This window comes from Protopterus annectens, chromosome 2.part1 (assembly GCF_019279795.1).
Source record: "Protopterus annectens isolate FY-2018-M chromosome 2.part1, PAN1.0, whole genome shotgun sequence".
Classification (NCBI taxonomy): Eukaryota; Metazoa; Chordata; order Ceratodontiformes; family Protopteridae; genus Protopterus; species Protopterus annectens.
The window spans coordinates 1,676,677,883-1,676,703,259 of NC_056729.1; the positions used below are offsets into that span (position 1 = coordinate 1,676,677,883).

A 25,377-nucleotide genomic window follows, 5' to 3' on the forward strand; every position below is an offset into this window, starting at 1 on the left:
AGCTTTACAGCCACTCTAGCTACTCCAACAGTTGCACTATGCAGGCAACAGCATAAAGAGGTTTGTAATGTTCAGCACTGTGCCCAATGTCATCTTCAGCCATTTCTTAGAGTCCTGCTAGAGCAGCTTCCACAAAGTATCCATGGCCTGCTCTGCTGTGTACCTCTGGAAGCAATTAATGTAAGTCAGATACTTTACCACTCTCAAGACAAAAATGCTACAGGTGCAAGTTTGCTTTCCACATTCTGTTCATCATCCTAGATTCCTTAACAGGAGGATGGAAGATGGACAGAGGAAAACTTGTCTTGGAGTTCCTTCTTGGTGGCTGCTGCCACAGTGTCTACCAGAGATCCTTTTGACCGGTACTACCCATATTTAGGTGGACACAAATCAGGCTTACAGGATATTACTTTGGCAGTGTCACGTTACTGCCATGCTCTCCTGTCGACTAGGTCAATGAGATCTGCTGGAGGGACTACCCAAGATAGAGAGGGCAGAATACTATGCCTCAAACATCACTTTCTTGTCTTGAAAGGGCAGTTTGATGGGCCAGGATCCCCCTTGTCACATTAATTCAAGGACCTCTACAAATGAGACATCTTCAGGAGGAGGGGATTGTGGGAACCTCTCCCTACCATCCAAGTGAATCATTGATATGACGGACTCTGCTGGAGAATCAATTTGTCTCCTCATACAAGTTTTCTTCCTGGGAACCTCCTAGTGGGATTGATCAGAGTTGCAAGAAAATTCTGCAAAAACCTTAATGGGTTCTTTAAGGACACTCCCACTTGGATGTCCCTAGGAAGGAAACATGCAACAGGAGACACAAGGATGCCTACCAGAATCCACAAAACAAAGTCTTGCCCGTTGAATGAGGGGGAACCTTACCCCACGTAGAGATGAGTGATTTTTCCACTGCTATTTGTAACCCCTACCCACAATGTTTAGAACCCATTTGTCAAAAAACAGGGATGCCGCCTTGACGACAGCTAAGGCACCAGACGGACAGTGGACTTGATAAAGGTGGGTGTCATAAGTTAGGAAGGTAGGTATCCTTTTTAGGAAAGGAACCCTTCGTTTCATTTTGTGGAGATGTCATCTTGCCATTTCTTTTTACTGCCTTGGTTCTTGTTCGTCTAGGATTTCTGTTGTTAGGCCACTGAAAATTATCTTGCTTAAGGAGGAGAAAGTAAAGTTGTGTAAGATCTTACCATAATAGCAGATCACTGTTGCAATATTCACAACAGATGGGTTGTTGTCCACTGATGCTGGCCAGAGTACCAAAGCTTTACCTTCTTGAGGGTGTATGTCCGGATGATGACCTCAGCTGACTGGCATAGGGGTATACAAATGCACATATGCACAGGATCCTCAAACTATCTCCAAGCTAGTGGTCTGAAGACAACTGAGACAGGAGACTAGTCAGCTAACAGGGGCGTAGGTGAACAGGTAAGCAAACCCCCCACCCCAAAAGTGATGGCATCAACTGAGAGAGGAGACCTGTCGGCTAGCAGGGGCATAGTTTGAACAGGTAAGCAACCCCCCACCCCAAAAGTGATGGCATAAAGTGAGTGTGTGAGTGTGTGAGTGTGTGAGTGTGTGAGTGTGTGAGTGTGTGAGTGTGTGAGTGTGTGAGTGTGTGAGTGTGTGAGTGTGTGAGTGAGTGAGTGTGAGTGAGTGAGTGTGAGTGAGTGAGTGTGAGTGAGTGAGTGTGAGTGAGTGAGTGTGAGTGAGTGAGTGAGTGTGAGTGAGTGAGTGTGAGTGAGTGAGTGTGAGTGAGTGAGTGTGAGTGAGCGAGTGAGTGTGAGCGAGTGAGTGTGAGCGAGCGAGTGAGTGTGAGCGAGCGAGTGAGTGAGCGAGTGAGCGAGCGAGCGAGTTAGCGAGCGAGCGTGTGTGCGAGCGAGCGTGTGTGCGAGCGAGCGTGTGTGAGCGAGCGTGTGTGAGCGAGCGAGTGTGTGTGAGCGAGCGAGTGTGTGTGAGCGAGCGAGTGTGTGTGAGCGAGCGAGTGAGAGAGAGCGCAAAAAAGGAGAAGAGTAAGGGGATAAGAGGGATGGCAGGAACACTGCAACAGTGATCAGTAGGACATCTTACTGCTATGGTAATTTCTTATACAACTGTACTATGTCTTGACTGAAATCGTTGTGTATTCATAATAGACAGGTGATTCCCAGAGCTGAACAGAGAAAGGTGGAAGGCTTAACTGAAGCAGTAGAATCCAGCAGACCAGACAAAACGTTCTGGCAAAAACCACAATGGACCTAGAGAAGGCTTTTACCTTATACTGTTTAGTGAAGGTGCAGATAGAAGACCAGGTGGCAACTTCTAAGATGGATCTGGTATCCACCCCCTTGTAGAAGGCATGAAATGAAGCCACTGCCAGCAAAGTTTTTCCATGGTGTGAATAGCACAAGAAGATCGCCTTTAAATCAGGATGCAATAGTTTGTTTAGAAACTGGTTGCCCCAACTTGGAGTCGATGAAGGAGACAAACAGCTTATCTGTTTTCCTGAGATCCTTTGTTTTATCCATGTAAAACCTTAACTGTCGGTGAATACCTGAAGTGTGTACAATTTGTTTCCCTGTTTTGGAGACTGGGGAAGAAAGTTTGCAAGTTGATGGCCTGGTTGAGTGCCAACTTATTAACTACTTTACAGCAGCCCCATGTTGATCCCCATGACCACTTTTTCTTTGGAGCATCACTTTAATCTGTTTGCTATTGTGTCTGACAATCATATTACAGCAATGTAACCTTTTAATTAAAACCACAATGCTTTATTTTGCTTTCCCACAATCATTTTGGATCACACAATTTAACCTGTAATGCTCCTGTGAAAGCCAAAACTCCAGCTTGACAAATGCTTGGTTTAGTGCGCATTGTGTTAATTTATATTCTGTTGGCATCCTCCCCGTCATCTTTTATGGTCAAAGCGTCATGTGTAAACACATTATAATGTAAATGAATGCCTACAAGCCATCAGTCACTAAACGTGAAAGGTGTGTGGCACTAACTGGTGTCTAACAATATACTTCTACAATCCTTATTATTTCCAAACACAATTTAATTGCACAATGACAACAAAACTAAGCTTCATCTGTTTCATAAACAAATCTAACAAATGCAACTTTTTTCACAAATGACAGCATATGGATTTTCAGTAGAAAATTAAATTTTCTAAAAATACTACCATGTTAAAACCAGCACCAACAATCCAACCCTCAAAAACAACTGTCAAGAAATAGCTCCAATTTGACATTTGCATCAAGTATGCTACAGAGAAAAAATATGTTCAGTATCACTGGAGAAAGAACAACTAGTAATCTAAACACAAATGACTACACAAACTTACAGGACCGTTAAAAACTCACGAGTTAGTGACCTACTGCAACAGTGGTAACTTAAGACATTCTTACCTTGTTTCTGGATTGTAGCCCAAAACATAAAAAAAGGTATCATCTTGTATTCTGAACTCTCGAACTGCAAATATGTCAGAAAAATGTAATATACTGCATTTCCCTCTACAAAAAAAAAAATAAATAAAAATTCACTGGTAAGCGTGTATACTCGTAACTGTAAGATGCCTCCTATCAGCATACATAAATAATTTAGAATGAAAACAATTATGCAATCAACAATAAAGAGCACAGAGTAACTTAACTGATAAATTACAGACATCACAATGAAAACTCTTTCAGTTAACAGGATGCTACACAGATTAAATCAAAATACATGCAAGTATTTTAGCAATTATGAAGAAAGTAAAGCAGACAAACAAACCTTAAGATGCTGTTGAAAGATTATACTAAAACACAAAAAAGGAACTTTAAGCAGAATTCTTAAGCTACAACAGTCAGTAATAGAAGAGTTCAAGCTGACATGCTGGACCTGGTGTGGGGAGGGCAGATGAGCCTACCCTGGGAGGGAAGGAGAAGGAGTGGGCCATCCACTGCTATAATCCCTTCAAGGAGAAGTGGTAAAGGAAGACACCCCACTCTTGGGCATTTCTTCATCAAGTGTGCAGTAGTCCTTACTGTGGGTGCATTGAAGAGTACACTTCCACAGGGAGATCAGAATGGATCCTGTGGTGACATGGGTTGTGTAAGTCCCCTGATCAAAGGTGTGTTTAAGCTTAAACACACCCATTTCCAGATGTCTCCGGTAGCCCAAAAATATCCCTCATGGCTGCCTAAATAACGGCTTTGCCGCAAATTGCTCTCACCCCAGTGATGTGGAAAGAAAAATCAGTGGCAGTGGCTCAATGGTTTGCAGGTACGTGGGCCATAAGAATTGTACAAAAAAAAAAGTACAGCAAAGCAAAAGACCTAGGCCCAACAAAGACCAAAATTACAATGGAAGAAGTCCAGGAAGTAAGAAAGCAAACTAAGGCTATTGCAAAGAAATTAATTACTGCTGTCAGACAAAAACATGCAAACTCAGCATGCAGAAAATAAAACTATTACATATAGAGATATATGCCCTATGCTGACCGTCTAAAAAAACTCCAGGTATACTTTGTCGCATATCGTCTACTCAGAGGCGATCTCTGCTTAACATAGAAGGCCATGTCAAACCCAGAGCTGTTGGACATGCTACACTTAAAGAAATCCCAATCCCACAGAGCCACATGCTCCAGGGATCTAAACCTTGTCATCACAATGAACAAAACATGCTGGAGGGATAGGTTTCTGACCCAGCGACTCCCCAGACTCTGGAATAGACTGCTCATATATGTCAAGCAGAGAGCATCTTTGGTCCTCTTCAAAAGGAACCTTGACAATTGAATGGGAGATAGGAAATTCACCCCGGAGATCACATCAGTCGACCTGCTAGACAGGGGTCCAGGGAAGAAAATATTGTTGGAAGAAATAGCCAGGGAATTATGTCTAGGCTTGTATAGGCTCTAGGGCAGACAGCCTAGTACCAACCTATGAACCTATTTTTAATTATGAAACAAACATTGCAAACAAGACTGCGAAACAGATAAACTAAAACTCTGCAATACAAGGGTCTAACAAGAGTTATCTGCTGTACAGGTTCATGTCTAGTGGACCACTGAGGAGCCTAGCCCAAATTCCCAACTGCACCAAAGCACTGTAAGAGGCAATGCAAAAATTACACAGCTTGTTGAGTGACCCAATGGGATTGCAACCTCAAACTACACAAGTCAACCCCAAAAGGCACCATTAGGATAACCACTTCCAAATGACTCCAAATTTAATTTGGCATACATGGTTAAAACTATATATTATTGAAAAGTTTTTATTTGCAATCTGTAACTATGAGCAAGTCACGTAAATTAGCCCTCCCAGGTCATCTCTGAAAAGAAGCATTTGTCTTACAGATTTACTTGGTTAACACCACGTAACATACAAACATATTATCTAGATCTTTAGATGCATCTATATTTCTATTAGACATGTACACTATATAAACAATGGGTCACAGACAGTCATTTTTTTTTATTTATGACCTTCCCTTTTACATATCATACATTTAAGTCTATATATACATACACACACATATATATATATAATCTACACACACACACACACACACACATATATAGACACACACACATTATATATATATATATATATATATATATATATATATATATATATATATATATACACATATACATACATATACATACATAAAAATACATACACACATACTACATACTACTCACATGAATCTATTACATATTCTCAAGCAGAACTTTTCAAAGAAAAACTGACTGCAAAAAGCGACTGACATACTATCGAAAACTACAGCAAAAAAAAAAAATGAAAAAGTTTTGTGCAGCGGGGCAAGTACCCCCTGCATCCCCTCAACCCCTGCTACTTATATATAGCAATTATAATATCACATAACAGTGGAGAAAGGGCTAATTCCCTAACCCCCTCTGTACTGCAATCTCAAACAACTGAATACTGGCACTCTCCAACCCAATGAATATTCACTCACTAGTGCCATAGCTCAATCCATTTCTGAACTGAGCACAATCAAACACCCCTATATTTGCTGTATGTACAAGCACATGTATGTGTAGCAGAAAGAAACACAGAGTAGTCTTTTGTTAAAATAAGTCCACCGTTGCAACAAATGCAGACACGCATCTCTCTGCCAAAGGGAAACAAAAGTTAAGTACTTACCGTAACAGACCCATGCCGCCTTTTTTCTGGTTCAACTCCCCTCCCTACTTCCATCTACCAAATTATTTGGTTGAAGACCAAGTTGCTGCTGCCCACATATGACCAATAAGTACTCATTTGGCAAATACCTTTGAGGTTGCCATTGCTCTGGCAGTGTGTGCCTTAGGCTTTCATTGTAAAGGCATACCTTGTAAATCATAGATAAAAGAAATGCAATCTGCTAATCATCTTGAGAATGTTACTTTAGACACAGATTGCCCCAGATTTTTCTTGGAATAGGATATGAACAACTGGTCAGATTTCCTGGAAGTCTTAGTATGAAGGCGGTAGAACCCAAGTTGTCTATGCACATTCTCCTTTATTGGAAAAACTGAAGAAAACTGGCAAGTCAGTCTGTTGATTTAAGTTAGATTCTGAAGCTACTTTAGGTAGAAAGGAATGATTTGTTCTCAATAACACACTGTCCTTAAAAAATAAAAAGAAGGAAGCGTTGCATCAGAGTGTCTGTAGTTCTAACAGTCATTTGACATATCTAATGGTGACCACAAAAAAGCTTTCCATGAAAGAAACTTTATGGATACTGCTTGTTCGAAGGGTTTTTGAGTTAAAGACTGAAGATAATGACATCCCAAGGGGGAACTGGATCACAAACTGGGGATCTCAATAAAAGGAATCCTCTCAGAAAGGCTTTGGATACTTTGTGGGAAACAATGGAAGAGTTGAACCATATGTGGAAGTTTGAAATGGCTGCTAATTGTATTTTACCCTGTGGAATAATTTGACCCAGCTATGAGAAGTTGTGCAAGAAATTCTAAAATTTTTGGAGGAGGTGCTGAAAAGGGATCTAATTCCAATAGACTATGCCCAGATATAAAAACGCTTCCATTTGCTCATTAGTCTTTTTTGTCAAGCTCCTTTGAGAAAAAGATAGGATATGAACTACTGGAGAAGAAAGCCTTGCATCTCTGGTAACTGGCAGAACTGGAGAAACCATGAGATTAGCTTAAAGGGACAATCCCAGAGTTTAAAATTAGGGTCGTTCAAGCTGACCAGAGTAACACCCACTTTAATGATGTCATATAAATTTCCACCCACAGTGTCATTTTACTCTGAATATCCTGCAATTCCACAGTTACAGTTTAGTTTTAGTTCCCAGTGTGAACTAATCCTTGGGATTGCAACGTTCCTCTTAGATCGCTTTACACTCAAGAGTTTACTGCTTTCTACCCTGCCAGGTTCTGCATAAATTAAAATATTATGATCTTCCAATTTTCTTGTTTTAAGTGTTATGTTATCTGGATGTTCCCGTTCAGTACAGTATCCGTACTACAACAACAGTATTTTGCAGCAGCACAGAAGACAAGTTTTGCATCTATGTGAATTTTCGGAACAATTATAAGTATAAAATTGCAACAAGTGGAATTACTGACATGCTAACTCATTTATTTTACTAGAAAATGTTAAAATATTATGAGGACTAGGCAAAGGCAAGGATATACTTAAGGTAAAAAAAACACTCACTATCCAAACAAGCTTAAACATGTCAATAATTAAAACATGTCCCGAATAATGGGAAAACAGGAGAAACAACTTTTTAAAGCAAATACAGAGTGATTTCCTTTAACGTTTTGCAACACAGAAAACTCAGCCTGACAACTTCTGCAATGAGATGCAACGCTAAAACACTCGCTATTTCTTTTAGGTGTGCTTCTCCCGGTTTGCATTACACAAGCTGTGCATTTTATTACAATTTTAGGTGAATTTACAGTTAAATAAAATCTTTAAAAGTTTAAATGCCGCCATTTCAATGCAGCGATCCACTTAGCACACAGCAGACTCAACTACTTTGTTGTTTACAGTTTCCATGACAACGCCTGCCGCTAAATCAGCAACGAGGACGCGCGAGTGTATTTTGTCTTATAAAAAGCAAGTCAGCAGCATTACTAAGAGCAAACTAATGCTCCCGCCTATTTTTCTTTTCTTTCTTTTTTAAGTATTTATTGCATTTGACCTAGCAATAGGTCTATTCACAGAAAAATACAAGAACACTTCAATAAAAAATGCAGACTGAAAAAGGAGACTGCTTTTATTCTAACAGTCATTGAGAACTTTCATAAACTTAAATATTTCACTCTAATGAAATGTAAGATGTCATGTCAGCACTCGGTTTGTTTTAATGACATCTTCTCATACTTGTTTAATGTAATCCATTTATGTTTCAACTGTATGTATATATAGTTAATAAGGTTCACAACTTTTATTGATTTAATTTTGCCAGCACTTCAGATGTTACAGCGTATTCCTGTACCAAAGCAACATCAGTAATGGAATGTATTTGTATGCTATTGCTAGCACCAGTGGCAGACCTCTTAATACTTTTGCAGAGCAGGTATTTCCAACAACTGGGGAATAATTGCGGAGTGCTTTTTGTCTGGCATACCTCTCAACTTCTTAGCACTATAAATATGAGCAAAGCCTAAAATAATGGTGGGACAAAAGCCCAAAATAGGGACATGTTTTAAATATTTCTCTTATAAACTTGGAAAGCTGCTAGAATAAAATAATTTGTATTTGCATACATTTTCTGAAGGATATGAAGTCTGAAACTCAAACGTATGTCATTACTTAGTGACTTCAGTCCTCAGTGATTTACCAGGAAACCACATATTTTATGAGGAATAGACCTAAATATAAGGCAAAAATATGGACATTCAATAAAAATCTAGACAGTTGAGATGTATGTTGTTTGGCAATGTATTCTTTCTTCACTGGCTAAGAACAAGATGCAGTTAATGTGTAATACTTTTGCCAATAAATGAATGTGTTTGCACCTAGAGTAGCCACATTTGCATGTAGACAAACAGCACACTGCTTCACTTTTTCCCAAATAAAAGCTCATTCTTGTGCAGTCTCAGTTGTTTTTGTTGTTTCATTTATTATTTATTTATTTATCACATTTGTTATCCGCAAATTAGTCCGACTGGGATAGTAGCCCATTTTCAATGGAGGCCCGGGGAGAAAAACTCAAGTAAACAGAAACAATCTTTACATATTAATGTTTACAAGACAAATACTAACATGAGAACAGACTAGGAAAAAAAATCATGGTATAAGACAAATATTAACATGAGAACGGACTAGTAAACAATCATATGGTATAAAACAAATAACGTAATTCATAACTTAGAAAGCTAAGCAAGCAATTGTAGGTAATGCAGTCTTGAATTGCAGAGTCCAGGCGTATACAAATTTGGACACAATGTAAAAACAGAGGTGCCAAACAGCATTTTGAGAGGTGGCAAGATATGTACCAAGATTTAATAATAGAGATCAGAAAGAAGGTGTAGTACGAGGATGTGGACTATTGTAGAGTGAAGAGATGGTGGAATAGGGAATAAGAGGATTTAGTCTGGGGAATGACTGGAGCAAAGCCAATGATTAGCCAAGTAGTTATGTAGTAGTTGTTTGCATGAAAGTGATGATTTGTTGTGATTGTTTGAGGGAGGGTATTCCAAAGTTTGGCAATTTTTAGTGGAATAAAGACAGTTACCGTAATAGTTGCGGGAGTGGGTGACCTTGAGTGTTAGTTTATCCGAGAATCTAAGGGGCCTGGGATTGTGATGAGGTTGGACAAGATTGGAGAGAACAGGACAGTTCCTGGGTTGGTGAATTAACTTGTGGACCATAGTAAGTTGGTTGAGAGCTAAAAGGTTGGGGAGTTCTAGCTAGTTTAGCTGAGAGAACACAGTACAGTGGTGTCCTGTGTGGGGCATTTATGGCAAACTTAGCAATTTTGTTATAACATGATTCTAGATTATTTAGGTCAGATTTGCAAAGGTTAGTGAGAATATGAGATCCTTAGAGAAAGGAACAAAATAGGTGAGATTGGGCAGTGGCCAGCCTGGTGTTGTGGGTAAGGTATGGCCTGGCTATGTATAAGGTGCCAAGCTTGATGTGAACTTTTTTGATTGTCAAGGAGGCATGTTTATCAAAAGTTAGATTATCACCAATAGTTACTCCTAGAAGTTTAGTATGAATTGTGGGGACAATTTTGGTTCCGTTTGAGGAGAGGACTGATAGAGAAGACTGAGATGGTTTGGATTTTTTATTTTTGAAGAGTGTTAATTTGGTCTTATTCATCATCTTCTTTTGGCTGTTCCCGTCAGGGATCGCCACAGCAGATCACCTGTTTCCATTTCTTCCTGTCCTCTGCATCTTGCTCTGTCACACCAACCACCTGCATATGTCCTCTCTCACCACATCCATAAACCTTATCTTAGGCCTTTCCTCTTTTCCTGTTAGCTTCATCCTTAGCATCTTTTTCTCAATATACTCAGCATCCCTCCTCAGCACATGTCCAAACCAATGTAATCGTGCCTCTCTGGCTTTGTCTCCAAACCTTCCAACCTGGGCTGACCCTCTAATATACTTAGTCCTAATCCTGTCCACCCTCGTCACACTCAGTGCAAATCTTAAAATCTTTAATTCTGCCACATCCAGCTCAAACTCCTGCCTTTTTGTCAATGCCACTGTCTTCAACCCATATAACATAGCTGGTCTCACTACCCTCTTGTAGACCTTCCCTTTCACTCTTATGGTACTCGTCGGTCACAAATCACTCCTGACACTCTTCTCCACCCACTCCATCCCGCCTGTACTCTCTTCTTCACCTCTCTTCCACACTCACCGTTACTCTGAATTATTGACCCAAAGTACTTAAACTCATCCACCTTCGCCACCTCTACTCCTTGCATCCTCACCATTCCTCTATCCTCCCTCTCATTCACACACATATATTCTGTCTTATTCCTGCTGACCTTCATTCCTCTTCTCTCTAGAGCATATCTCCATCTCTCCAGGGTCTCCTCCACCTGTTCCCTACTCTCACTACAGATCACAATGTCATCTGCAAACATCATAGTCCACAGGGACTCCTGTCTGATCTCGTCTGTCAACCTGTCCATCACCATTGCAAATAAGAAGGGGCTCAGAGCTGATCCTTGATGTAACCCCACCTCCACCTTAAATGCATCTGTCACTCCCATCGCAGACCTTACCGCTGTCACACTACCCTCGTACATATCCTGTGCCACTCTTATATACTTCTCTGACACTCCTGACTTCCTCATACAATACCACAACTCCACTCTAGGCACCCTGTCATATGCTTTCTCAAAGTCTACAAAAACACAATGGGTCTTATTATGGTTTAGAATTAATTGATGTTCAGACAGCTACTTTTCTGTGTTTTGGAAAGATGACTGCATTTTTAATTGGAGATCTAAGGATGAGGGGCAGAGCATATAAGGGTAGAATCATCAGCGTATTGGACAATGGTGGCTTGGTTGGTTGCTTGCTGAGTAAAGGTCATTTCTGAATAAGATAGAGAGAAGAGGGCCAAGTATAGAACCTTGGGGCATCCCCACAGAGATGGGGAGGAGGGGGGGGGGGTGTTTTCCCATTTGGTGGCTTGCTGCCAATTGGAAAGATAGCTGAAGAACCAGGACAGAGATGATGAGTCAAGGCTAGAGGATGTGAGTTTGTTAAGTAGAAGTTGATGGGAAACAGAATCAAAGGCTTTTGACATGTCAAGAAAGATGGAGGAGAATACATGGCCTTCGATTAGATGATGGTGAATGGTGTTAGAAAAGTGATTACAGCAGTAGAAGTACTATGTTTAGGTCTGACGCAATGTTGTGAGTTGGATAAGAGATTGCTGCTGAGGAAGTGGTTAAAGAGTTGTTTATGGGTGCATTTTTCTAAGATTTTAGCTAGGGGGAAGAATGGATATAAGTTGGAAGTTTGTTATGTCTTTGGAAGGTCCTCTTTTGTGGAGTGCGATGGTGTGGGATATTTTCCACGGAAGTGGGACATAGTGTTCAGCAATTGATTGGGTAATCAAGATTGATATGGGGTAAGTAATAGATGGGGCATACATTTTTAGAAATTCATTAGGAAACTGATCAGCAGCCAGGCAGCAGGGTTTAAGTTTAGCCAGGAGAGATTTTATGTAACTTGTTTGAATGGATGTGAAGGAGAAGGGGTTGGGATTTTCAGGGGTAGTGGTGGGAAGAGTGAGAGGTGTATTGGGTTGATTGCCTAGTAGGGAGGTTATGGAGCTTATGAAGTGGGAGTTGATTTGAGCTGCAATGGGATCAGAGTTGTTAGGGGTTACTGGGGTTGGGGTAGTGGTACGACTTGGGCTAAGAAGATAATTGATGTTATCCCAGAATTTTCTGGGGTTGTTTAGGTGTTGTTGCTGGCAGGTTTGGAAGTATGATTACTTGTCTGTTTTGATATGTTTTTTTTTGCTTTGTTCCATAATTGTTTATAGGTACAGAGGTTTGATATGTGCTTGGTGGGATGGCAAGTTGACCATGCCTTATCCCTTAGTTTAAGTAGTTGTTTGATTTATTTGGTTAACCAGGGCAGATGCTTGGATTTTGTAAGTACTTTCCTAGTTGGGGCTAGATTATTGAGTATGTTAAGGAAGGTGGAGTTGAAGAATTGTGCAGCTAGGTCTAGCTGGAGGTTTTTAAGTGGGGTCCAATCACACAGTTGGAAGATATTGTTAAAAGTTGGGGGATTTTTTTTTTTTTTTTTTACAATGGATGAATTTGTAGGAGATGTTGCTTTGTGTATGTACCCGTTTTCTGTATAGAAATGAAGGTGAATGGTCGCTGAGAGAGTCTGGAAGGCATCCGGATATGTAGCCTAGGTTGGGTTTACTGGTTAGTATCCAGTCTAAAGTAGACTTTCTATTGGTGTGTTTGTCAGTGCGAGTTGGGCAATTTATGGTCTGGGTGAAGTTCCAGAGATTGAGAAATTAGATGGGTTTTTGGATGTACAGGATTGCCAATCTAGGTTGAAGTCACCGAGAATAATAGTTTCTTGGTTGAAATTGGTGGAAGCCATGACAGCAGACCTTCAGCAGTGTAGGTTGTTGCCTGGAGGGAGATAATAAGCTATGATAATTAGTTTTGTTTGGGTTTATTACAAGACTAATTATTTAATTAAGATATTTTAGATACAGTTTTATGTAACCATTACAGGAAACATTGGAAATATATTTATTCTAAATTATCAAGCCATTTGCTAATTTTTTTTTTGGGGGGGGGGTTGTCCCCAGCTAGGACACAATTGACTAAATAAGGACTGTCCATAGTAAAGAGGAACAGGTGTTAACCCTTGTTTACAACTTGTGGAAAATTTAGTTACTTTCACCATATTTTCAGCATGTGCCAGAAATTTGAAGCAAGATGACTTTCAATGTGTTCTTGTTAATGCTGTTTTAGTTATGAAATGGTACGTTTATAAGTACTAAAATTCAAAAGGAATATCATGCATTCTAATCTGTAGTAGAACAAGTTACGCAAGATGGTTTAATATAGTTGTGTGTCCAACAGTGAATCCAGTGTTTCTCTAATGGTCTGCATCTTTGTATATTAGTGTATTACTGGCACTTCACTGTGAATAGTTATACAATGTTTCTCTTTAAACAATTGTCTACCTCTAAAAATAAACTCATACTCTCAGTAGAAGGTAGTCAGAAATGGAAAATATTGAATTCTCTTCATACCTCTGGACCTCTTAGAGCAAGAAATCAGGACAAAGCCATAAATAATGGGGGGACAAAGGCGCAAAATAGGGACAGTTTTTAAATATTGGTCTTACAGACTTAGTAAGTTGATAGAATAACAGGTTTTGCATTAGCATGAATTTTCTAAAGGATATTAAGGCTGAAAATAGAATTCGCCATTATTTTCTCACTGCAGTTCTCATTGATTTGCCAGAAATGTGCCAGAAAACTACAATTGTATAAGAAATGGACCAAAAATCTGAGTAAAAAATCTGGACATTCTGTAAAAATCGGGTTGGGAGGGTGACCTAATGGTTAAGGTATTTGCCTTAAAAACACAAGGTGCAGGGTTTGAGTCTCACAAGGGATAACTGACTAGGCTTAAAATGACTCGCAAGGGCAGTTAGCTTAGTACTAATCTATGAACCTATGAACAGTTGAGAGCTGTGGTTCTCTTTCATATATTGCCTTCAGATTTTCAGAGTAAAGCCTCTGAATTGCATGCAGTCTATAAAAATATTTGTGTGCGTGTGTGTTACTGTGTGGTATGCCTCTGCAGGGTGAACTGTATTTATTATAGATAAAAATATCCTTGTGTGCCTGCATGTGCACTTAAGCCAGAAAAAGAAAAAAATGTTCAGTTACATGGCAAAAATTTCAGCAAAAAATGGAGCTGTAGTATGACAAATCAGTTACGACTACCCAGTTGTACATTGTACCATTATAAACTGCTCCCAAATAATTACTTTGTGTGCATGTAATCCAATTGCTTATCTCTCCTATACCAGTCCTATGTAGTGTAAATCATGTCTGGAGGCATCTCCCATACATATTTTTATAGTACTGCTCTGTACTTCAAATTGTCATTTTACATGTTTTTTGTTTGATGCTTTGTAAATATTTTAATTGGTTTGCTCATTTTCATTTCTGCTTATTTTTATTTGTAAACCGTACTTGAAAACCATTACAACAAGATGAAATTATTTTTTTTTCTTCTTATAATTTGTTCGAGGTTTATAAAATGGTACAAGTGGTGTAGTGCACTTACAAATAAAATGTTGACAGTGTCTAGCTATGAAACTGGCATGCCACTGCTATGTTTTATTTTTAATTTAATATAGCAATTTTTGTTTGTAAGTTTGTGGATGAAAATGATCTACTTTTGGTTTCAAAAAATAAAACAATTGCCTGTTAACAGGATGCCATGTTGGAGTGAATGACCTGAGACATATCTCCCTGGACTACATGAAAAGAGACATGGAGGAGCTCTCGAACCATGTAGCCTACGCAGGTATCACCCTAGCCCTGAGTAGCATCCCGCCATCGCCCAGAATGATACGGCAGTACAAGGACAAAATGATTGACTTCAACAATTGGCTAAGCTTCGGGTGTCATTCTAAGGGGATCCAGTGTCCATCTGCCAGGGATGACATGATCGACAGACCACGATGCTTTGCCATTGATGGCCTGCACCTGTCAACTCTGGGATTCCAGGTACTGGCTAAGGCTTTTGCTGCCCCTATAGTGCCTTTTTTAGGCAAGGCTCAAATGTCAAATGCACCACCATAGTAAGTACAAACAAGCTAAATCTAAGGGTAATGCTACTAAATGCTAGTAGTCTAAACCTCAAAATGCACTCACTCGAGGCACTCCTTAAGATGGAGAACATCGACATCTGTGCAGTGACAGAGACCTGGTTCAAGGCTCCAGAGAGCACCCCTGCATTACCAGGCTACAATTGTTACCACACCTTTCGTCCACCTAACCTGGACCAAAACACTAAAGGAGTCGTGTCCATACTCATAAAGGATATCCACACCTCCAGGCTAGTTGCTCAACACAATGCATCCGAAATTACCCAAGTACAATTAACACTGAGCAAGACTGAAATCCAGGTTGTAGCTTGTTACAGATCCCCCCCGCCATGCCCCAGGACGCCCACTCCACGTTTCTCGATATACTGGATAATATTAAGGTACAGCCCAACACCCTAATAATGGGAGATTTCAACTACCCCACCATCAACTGGGAAAATTACTAATTTGCTCAAAGTTTTATGGAATTCATAAATTCCATCACCCTGGATCAGCTTGTCCATACCCCCACCAGGGGCAGCAATATCCTGGAACTGGTCATTACCAATATGGGTAACAGATGTTCCACGCTAGAGGTCAAGTCCTTGCTGGTCAGATCCAACCACAAGCTAATCACCCTAGACATCCATATCCGCCCCACCCCATTAAGGAAACCACTGTAAAAACTTCTCCAAAGCCAACTTCATGCTTAAGACAGAAATAGCTAACTTCACGACATCCATACAGACGGAAAATAGAGACATGACTTCTGAATCCTATACAAATGCACTGTATAAGCACATACATGAGTGCATGGACCGTGCATCCCTAACGGAACCAAGATGCTATCCTCCAAAAAGGAAGCCAAACTGGTGGTCCTCTGCCATACACAAAACTCTACAACAAAATGAAGAACATTTTGCTAAAAAAAAAAGAGTAAAATCCCATGACTGCAAGAACTCCTTGTTAGCCTCAGTAAGAAGCTGAGATCCCTCATAAAATCCTCCAAAGCTAATTACGAAAATAAAATCACCACAAATTCTAAAAACAACCACAAAGTATTCTACAGCTATGTCAAGAATCTCAATGACAACTCTCAGATCTGCTCTGAGTTACAGCACAATGGCACTAGATTTACAGAACCAACTGATAATGCCAACATCCTGGCAGATAGGTTCAGTTCAAGCTTTACCCCCCCTCACCCTCCAAAGGGCCCAAATCCATACCAGAAACTACCGCCCATTAACCTGACAAGCCTGGTCTGCAAGGCCATGGAACACAACATCCTGGAGCTTATAAACAAAGACATAGGCAACCTCCAAACTCTGGACCCCATTCAGTTTGGGTTTGTAAAAGGAAGATCATGCCTCCTAAACCTGACTGATTTCTTTGAAGCAGTCACCAGAGCCGTAGATGAGGATAACGTGGTGCACACAGCCTATCTTGACCTCTCCAAGGCTTTTGACACCATCCCTCACTCTGGTATTATAGATAAACTCACTGAACTATGCATAAATCCCTATGTCACAATATGGGTGGCCAACTGTCTCACTGACAGAACCCACACAGTGAAAGTAGCCAACTCCAAATCCGACTTCAGACCAGTGACAAGTGGAGTACCACAGGGTTCGGTCCTGGGTCCTCTTGTTCGGTATCTACTTCTCAGAAGTCCAGGCCATTACAGCTGGTCTCTGGCTAATGAAGTTCGCAGGCAACTGCAAACTAGGTGCCATAATATAATTGCCTAATGATGTGGACATTCTACAAAGGGGCTTCACTGAGACTGATGCTTGGTGTCAAATTCATGGCCTCAAGCTCAATGCCAAGAAGTGCATTGTTATCCCCTTTGGGAAAAACACTGTACCCATGCACTACCACATAGGCGGTAGCCTACTAAACACCAAAAGTGTGACAAGAGACCTTGGGACACAGGTGGACAGTAGTCTCTCCTATGATAACCACATCGCCAGAGTGATCAGGAAATCCTTCTAAGTGGCGCACCCCATCACAAAGGGGTTCTCCTCCAGAAAAAGAGAGGTTATCGTTCCTCTCTACTCATCCCTCATCAGACCCATGATAGAGTACAATGCCCCATTTGGCATGTGCCTTGCAAGACATCTACAACAACTAGAAAGGCCACAGAAATACCTCACTAAGCAAATTAAAGGCCTCAAACAGATGCCATACGCAGACTCTCTCAAAACACTCCAGCTCTATTCCATCGTAAATTGCCTACTCAGAGGCGACCTCTGCCTAATGTACAAAGCCATCTCTAACCCAGAACTGATGGACATGCTACACAAAGAAATACCAATCTCTCCAAGCCACATGCTCCAGGGACCTAAACCTTGTCACCACAATAAACAGAACATGCTGGAGGGATAGATTCCTGTCCCAGAGACTTCCCATGCTCTGGAACAGACTACTCATTCATGTCAAGCAAAGTTCCTCATTAGCCCTCTAAGAAAAATCTTGGCAATTGGATGGGAAACAGGAAATTCATCAGGTGGATCACTTCTGTAGCCCTGCTCGACCAGGGCACAGGAAAATAATTTTCTTGGGTGGAGAAAGCCAGGGAACCTTTTTTGGCTAGGCTTATATAGGCTCTAAAGCCGATAGCCTAGTGCTTACCTATGAATCTATGAGTAGTGTTCACTAATTTGAGCAGTACCTTCAAGGAGATAAATCTGTGAATGCCCCTCCCCCAAGGAAACATTTACCTCAGATGTAACTGACTATGATGAGAGATGCAAAATGTGACAATTGCTTGTTTTGGCATTCCACAAGGGCCATTTGAAGGTATTTCAAGATGACTTGCTGTGAATGATCTTTGTCATCATGACATAATTTTTACATCAAGTCATCAAGCTGAAGATGTCTGTGCTTAAATGATGCAGCTCTTAGCTGGTTGGGAGATCAATACATTATGACATGTGGTTGACCCCAAGGCTACATCCTTTTAAGTTAACCATGAAGAAGACATAAAAGACACAGCAAAATCAAAAGTATTAATGACCTTCTTAAAATACACGTTAATTTAGAAAAATTGAAAGGTTTAAAATACAACAACCACAGACTATAAGTACAGTTTGCTAGTGCTTTTGGCAAAGAGCACTTGGACTAAAAAGCATTTGCTGAGAGTGAATTTTTCCAAAATATACCACCGCCTTCACAAGGCATTAAAATCAGTGAAACTAAAAGAATTCATGTAATGTCAAATAAAGTGTAGTTAATTATTACAAAGCATAGTACAAAACCAATATATTACATAGTTTATAAATATTCACTATTATTTACCTGAACCTGAAGATACCATGTTATTTATAATGTTCATAAATTCATAAGTGATTACTAAGCTAACAACTCCATTGGTCATTGTTAAGCTTAGCCATGCTTGACAAATTTGTCTGATAAGTTTGATACCCTAGGATTATTTTAAATGATAAACGTAAGTTTAGACATGAATGGTTAAGCATTTGCAAGGTGTCTCTGTTTACTAGTTACATGGGTGCCATGTTTGCTCTGAAAGGGCAAGAATCTAAATAACCGAAACTCTATAATTTGTATACTTTACATTAACTGATGGCTCTGAAATAACCAAAATTGTATCCCATTTTAGCCATTGGAGAACAGTAGTGTTTGCAAGGGACTTGCTTTGTATACAAGTGAAAAGGAAATGGGGCTGAAGAACAATGCAAGAAGGCAAAATATGAATAGGTGGCCTCAGCTGTGAGGTCAGAGAGGAGGAGAAAGAACAGCAAACCAGGAATGTGGTGTGGGTGAAGCCGTGGTCAAAACCTAGTTTTAGTGCTTTGGCTGCTGAGGTTGAGCAAACATCAGGGAAAGTCATTGAACTAATGCATTTCATCACCCCCCCCCAAACAGAACAAGAGTGAATTATTTAAGATGGAGGCAGAATAAAGAGGTGGGGTTGAAGTAAGAAGGCAATACTCATTGGGGATCTGAATCTCCCAGGAACAGACTTGGAGAGTCCGAGCTCCAGAGTAGAGAGGGAGTAGGAAATGATTGAGATCTTAGACCATGAGGTGTTTAGCTAAGTGAATAGGACTGTAAGAGAATGAACAGAAACATGAACATTACCCAAAGCAGTGTAGAGGGGAGTTCTGCATGTCCAGGTTAAATCACACATATTCAATGGTATTTATGCCACTGTGTGGATGAGTACATGGAGAAATACAAATAAAATATTGTGTAGTTTTAAAAAAGGTTGAAAGAACTTCTAAAACAGAATTAAGAGACTAGGAACAAATGGAGGGACTTAACAAGGAATTTGTAAACTTTGAGGATATAATAGTTGAGACTATAGATCCATATTTCCCTTACTTGCATATAACAATTTTGAGAGCGCTGCATATAGGTTCAATAGATTAGTACTAAGCTAACTGCCCTTGCAAGCCATTTTAAGCTTAGCCAATTATCCCTTGTGAGACTCAAACCTTGCACCTTGTGTTTGTAAGGCAAACACCTTAAACATTAGGCCACCCTCCCAACCCAGAATATCAGGAAGAAAAGACAAATCCATAAGTGTTAGACACTACTTTGTTAAATGTCTCGTCTGCCTGAGATGGTGGTAGCCCAAGTGGGTATAAAGATCATGCCATTTGGGGTGTGCCCTACAGTCCTGTCCAAATTTCCCTAGTCTATATGAATACCACCTTTGGGTTCCCCTAATAGAGGATATTGTCTAGAGGTAACCTATAAACGTAATTTGAAATGATAAGACCTCTATGGATTTTCTTATCAGAGTAGTTCCCCTAGTATATTTGTTATGGCTGGGGTCCACCAACAGGACTGCTGGGAGGCTTTATTTGGATCTGATCATGACCAAGTTAAGAACTTTAAAGATTACGTTCTAATTCAGGGCTTTAAGGTCCCGGTTGAGGCGTAATTGCTTTGAATTTACATGTTTTCTGCAGGGGTGCGAGTGATTCATGGATAGTTTTGGCGACTTACCATAGGATACACTTCTGGTCTGGGCATAGTGTCCCCATGTTGGTGATGATCAGGTCCAGTATGTTCCCTCTTGTGGAGTGGTAACAAGTTGTTCCATAGCATTTGAGTTTATAAATTCTAGGAACCTTTGGGCAAGGGTGTTGGAGCTAGAGTAATGCTCCCAGTCTATGTTTGGGTAGTTGAAGTCACCCAATATAATGGTGTTTGGAGAGACCTTCATATTTTCCAGTATTCTCAGGAAGGCCAAGTGGGGTTCCTGTGTTTGGGAGGGTGGTCTGTAGCAGGCTATAAACTGGAAGGCAGTTTTACCCACAGTTAGTTGCACATGGATAGTCTCTGATGCTTCGTGCTGTGCCACCAACCTGGAGGTGTGGGTATCTTTGACGAATTTTGATACTCCCCCTCCTTTTGTGGTTCGGTCAAGTTTTGGGGCCTAAAAGCATGGTATGAGGTATAACCTGGTAGTGCTGGGGTGCTCTCGGAGCCTTGAACCAGGTTTCTGTTACTGCACAGATATCGATGTTCTCCATGCTAAGGAGAGTTTCGAGTGCGTGCATCTTGAGGTTTAGACTTCTGGCGTTGAGTAGCATTACTCTTAGTTTCTTATCCCTTGTGATACCTATGGAGGTGGGTTTGTCTTTTGAGCCTTGCCTAAAAAAGGCACTATGGGGGTAGCAAGAGCCTTTGCCAACATCCAAAAGCCCAGGGGTGACAGGTGCAAGCCGTCCCTAGCAAAGCATCGTGGCTTGTCGAGCATGTCATCCCAGGCTGACAGGCATTGGATCCCCTTTGAATAACACCAATACTTAAGCCAATTGTTGAAATTGATCATCTTGTCTTCATATTGTGGCATCATTCTTGGTGAGGGTAAGATGCTACTCAAGGTCAGGGTCATACCGGCCTGGGCTACATGCTCAGAGAGCTCCTCTATGTCTCTTTTCATGTAGACCAGGAGGTGCGCTCAGGTCATTCACACCAGCATGGACAATGACTGAGCCATATTTGTACTTGCCTTGGAGTGACCTGAGTGCTTGTGTTATGTGGCAGATCCTAGCCGACAAGCAGCTCACCGTGACCTTCTCCTTGTTCAGCCTGGTGAGCGGACGTCAGTGTGCCTGATAGAGTCACCTATTACAAGTGTATCAGGTGTGTTGTTTAGCCTTAAGGGCTGTGACTGTTCGGCACACTGGCTTTGTGAGCTATGTGTTGCAGTGTTTTGTTTTGGGGTAGCGGTTGCTTGGGTGTCTGCTTTGGGTTTTGCAGAAAGGCTTTGGATACTTTGTGGGAAACAATGGAAGAGTTGAACCATATGTGGAAGTTTGAAATGGCTGCTAATTGTACTTTACCCTGTGGAATAATTTGACCCAGCTATGAGAAGTTGTGCAAGAAATTCTAAAATTTTTGGAGGAGGTGCTGAAAAGGGATCTAATTCCAATAGACTATGCCCAGATATAAAAACGCTTCCATTTGCTCATTAGTCTTTTTTGTCAAGCTCCTTTGAGAAAAAGATAGGATATGAACTACTGGAGAAGAAAGCCTTGCATCTCTGGTAACTGGCAGAACTGGAGAAACCATGAGATTAGCTTAAAGGGACAATCCCAGAGTTTAAAATTAGGGTCGTTCAAGCTGACCAGAGTAACACCCACTTTAATGATGTCATATAAATTTCCACCCACAGTGTCATTTTACTCTGAATATCCTGCAATTCCACAGTTACAGTTTAGTTTTAGTTCCCAGTGTGAACTAATCCTTGGGATTGCAACGTTCCTCTTAGATCGCTTTACACTCAAGAGTTTACTGCTTTCTACCCTGCCAGGTTCTGCATAAATTAAAATATTATGATCTTCCAATTTTCTTGTTTTAAGTGTTATGTTATCTGGATGTTCCCGTTCAGTACAGTATCCGTACTACAACAACAGTATTTTGCAGCAGCACAGAAGACAAGTTTTGCATCTATGTGAATTTTCGAACAATTATAAGTATAAAATTGCAACAAGTGGAATTACTGACATGCTAACTCATTTATTTTACTAGAAAATGTTAAAATATTATGAGGACTAGGCAAAGGCAAGGATATACTTAAGGTAAAAAAAACACTCACTATCCAAACAAGCTTAAACATGTCAATAATTAAAACATGTCCCGAATAATGGGAAAACAGGAGAAACAACTTTTTAAAGCAAATACAGAGTGATTTCCTTTAACGTTTTGCAACACAGAAAACTCAGCCTGACAACTTCTGCAATGAGATGCAACGCTAAAACACTCGCTATTTCTTTTAGGTGTGCTTCTCCCGGTTTGCATTACACAAGCTGTGCATTTTATTACAATTTTAGGTGAATTTACAGTTAAATAAAATCTTTAAAAGTTTAAATGCCGCCATTTCAATGCAGCGATCCACTTAGCACACAGCAGACTCAACTACTTTGTTGTTTACAGTTTCCATGACAACGCCTGCCGCTAAATCAGCAACGAGGACGCGCGAGTGTATTTTGTCTTATAAAAAGCAAGTCAGCAGCATTACTAAGAGCAAACTAATGCTCCCGCCTATTTTTCTTTTCTTTCTTTTTTAAGTATTTATTGCATTTGACCTAGCAATAGGTCTATTCACAGAAAAATACAAGAACACTTCAATAAAAAATGCAGACTGAAAAAGGAGACTGCTTTTATTCTAACAGTCATTGAGAACTTTCATAAACTTAAATATTTCACTCTAATGAAATGTAAGATGTCATGTCAGCACTCGGTTTGTTTTAATGACATCTTCTCATACTTGTTTAATGTAATCCATTTATGTTTCAACTGTATGTATATATAGTTAATAAGGTTCACAACTTTTATTGATTTAATTTTGCCAGCACTTCAGATGTTACAGCGTATTCCTGTACCAAAGCAACATCAGTAATGGAATGTATTTGTATGCTATTGCTAGCACCAGTGGCAGACCTCTTAATACTTTTTGCAGAGCAGGTATTTCCAACAACTGGGGAATAATTGCGGAGTGCTTTTGTCTGGCATACCTCTCAACTTCTTAGCACTATAAATATGAGCAAAGCCTAAAATAATGGTGGGACAAAAGCCCAAAATAGGGACATGTTTTAAATATTTCTCTTATAAACTTGGAAAGCTGCTAGAATAAAATAATTTGTATTTGCATACATTTTCTGAAGGATATGAAGTCTGAAACTCAAACGTATGTCATTACTTAGTGACTTCAGTCCTCAGTGATTTACCAGGAAACCACATATTTTATGAGGAATAGACCTAAATATAAGGCAAAAATATGGACATTCAATAAAAATCTAGACAGTTGAGATGTATGTTGTTTGGCAATGTATTCTTTCTTCACTGGCTAAGAACAAGATGCAGTTAATGTGTAATACTTTTGCCAATAAATGAATGTGTTTGCACCTAGAGTAGCCACATTTGCATGTAGACAAACAGCACACTGCTTCACTTTTTCCCAAATAAAAGCTCATTCTTGTGCAGTCTCAGTTGTTTTTGTTGTTTCATTTATTATTTATTTATTTATCACATTTGTTATCCGCAAATTAGTCCGACTGGGATAGTAGCCCATTTTCAATGGAGGCCCGGGGAGAAAAACTCAAGTAAACAGAAACAATCTTTACATATTAATGTTTACAAGACAAATACTAACATGAGAACAGACTAGGAAAAAATCATGGTATAAAAGACAAATATTAACATGAGAACAGACTAGTAAACAATCATATGGTATAAAACAAATAACGTAATTCATAACTTAGAAAGCTAAGCAAGCAATTGTAGGTAATGCAGTCTTGAATTGCAGAGTCCAGGCATATACAAATTTGGACACAATGTAAAAACAGAGGTGCCAAACAGCATTTTGAGAGGTGGCAAGATATGTACCAATATTTAATAATAGAGATCAGAAAGAAGGTGTAGTACGAGGATGTGGACTATTGTAGAGTGGAGAGACGGTGGAATGGGGAATAAGAGGATTTAGTCTGGGGAATGACAGCAGCAAAGCCAATGATTAGCCAAGTAGTTATGTAGTAGTTGTTTGCATGAAAGTGATGATTTGTTGTGATTGTTTGAGGGAGGGTATTCCAAAGTTTGGCAATTTTTAGTGGAATAAAGACAGTTACCGTAATAGTTTTGGGAGTGGGTGACCTTGAGTGTTAGTTTATCCGAGAATCTAAGGGCCTGGGATTGTGATGACGTTGGACAAGATTGGAGAGAACAGGACAGTTCCTGGGTTGGTGAATTAACTTGTGGACCATAGTAAGTTGGTTGAGAGCTAAAGGTTGGGGAGTTCTAGCTAGTTTAGTTGAGAGAACACAGTACAGTGGTGTCCTGTGTGGGGCATTTATGGCAAACTTAGCAATTTTGTTATAACATGATTCTAGATTATTTAGGTCAGATTTGCAAAGGTTAGTGAGAATATGAGATCCTTAGAGAAAGGAACAAAATAGGTGAGATTGGGCAGTGGCCAGCCTGGTGTTGTGGGTAAGGTATGGCCTGGCTATGTATAAGGTGCCAAGCTTGATGTGAACTTTTTTGATTGTCAAGGAGGCATGTTTATCAAAAGTTAGATTATCACCAATAGTTACTCCTAGAAGTTTAGTATGAATTGTGGGGACAATTTTGGTTCCGTTTGAGGAGAGGACTGATAGAGAAGACTGAGATGGTTTGGATTTTTTATTTTTGAAGATTATTAATTTGGTCTTATTCATCATCTTCTTTCGGCTGTTCCCGTTAGGGGTCGCCACAGCAGATCACCTGTTTCCATTTCTTCCTGTCCTCTGCATCTTGCTCTGTCACACCAACCACCTGCATATGTCCTCTCTCACCACATCCATAAACCTTATCTTAGGCCTTTCCTCTTTTCCTGTTAGCTTCATCCTTAGCATCTTTTTCTCAATATACTCAGCATCCCTCCTCAGCACATGTCCAAACCAATGTAATCGTGCCTCTCTGGCTTTGTCTCCAAACCTTCCAACCTGGGCTGACCCTCTAATATACTTAGTCCTAATCCTGTCCACCCTCGTCACACTCAGTGCAAATCTTAAAATCTTTAATTCTGCCACATCCAGCTCAAACTCCTGCCTTTTTG

The 25,377-nt window shown here is 40.1% G+C and overlaps 1 protein-coding gene across 6 annotated transcripts in view; it reads right to left on the bottom strand.

Annotated features, from left to right (window-relative positions):
- Positions 1-25,377, bottom strand: part of RERE (arginine-glutamic acid dipeptide repeats) — a 3,515,893-nt gene that overhangs the window by 1,921,002 nt on the left and 1,569,514 nt on the right. For all 6 annotated transcript variants that reach the window (XM_044063104.1, XM_044063103.1, XM_044063106.1 and 3 more), the window contains exon 7: positions 3,411-3,515. In XM_044063104.1, coding sequence (XP_043919039.1) covers positions 3,411-3,515 — 105 coding nt within the window. The remainder of the gene's footprint in view (positions 1-3,410; positions 3,516-25,377) is intronic.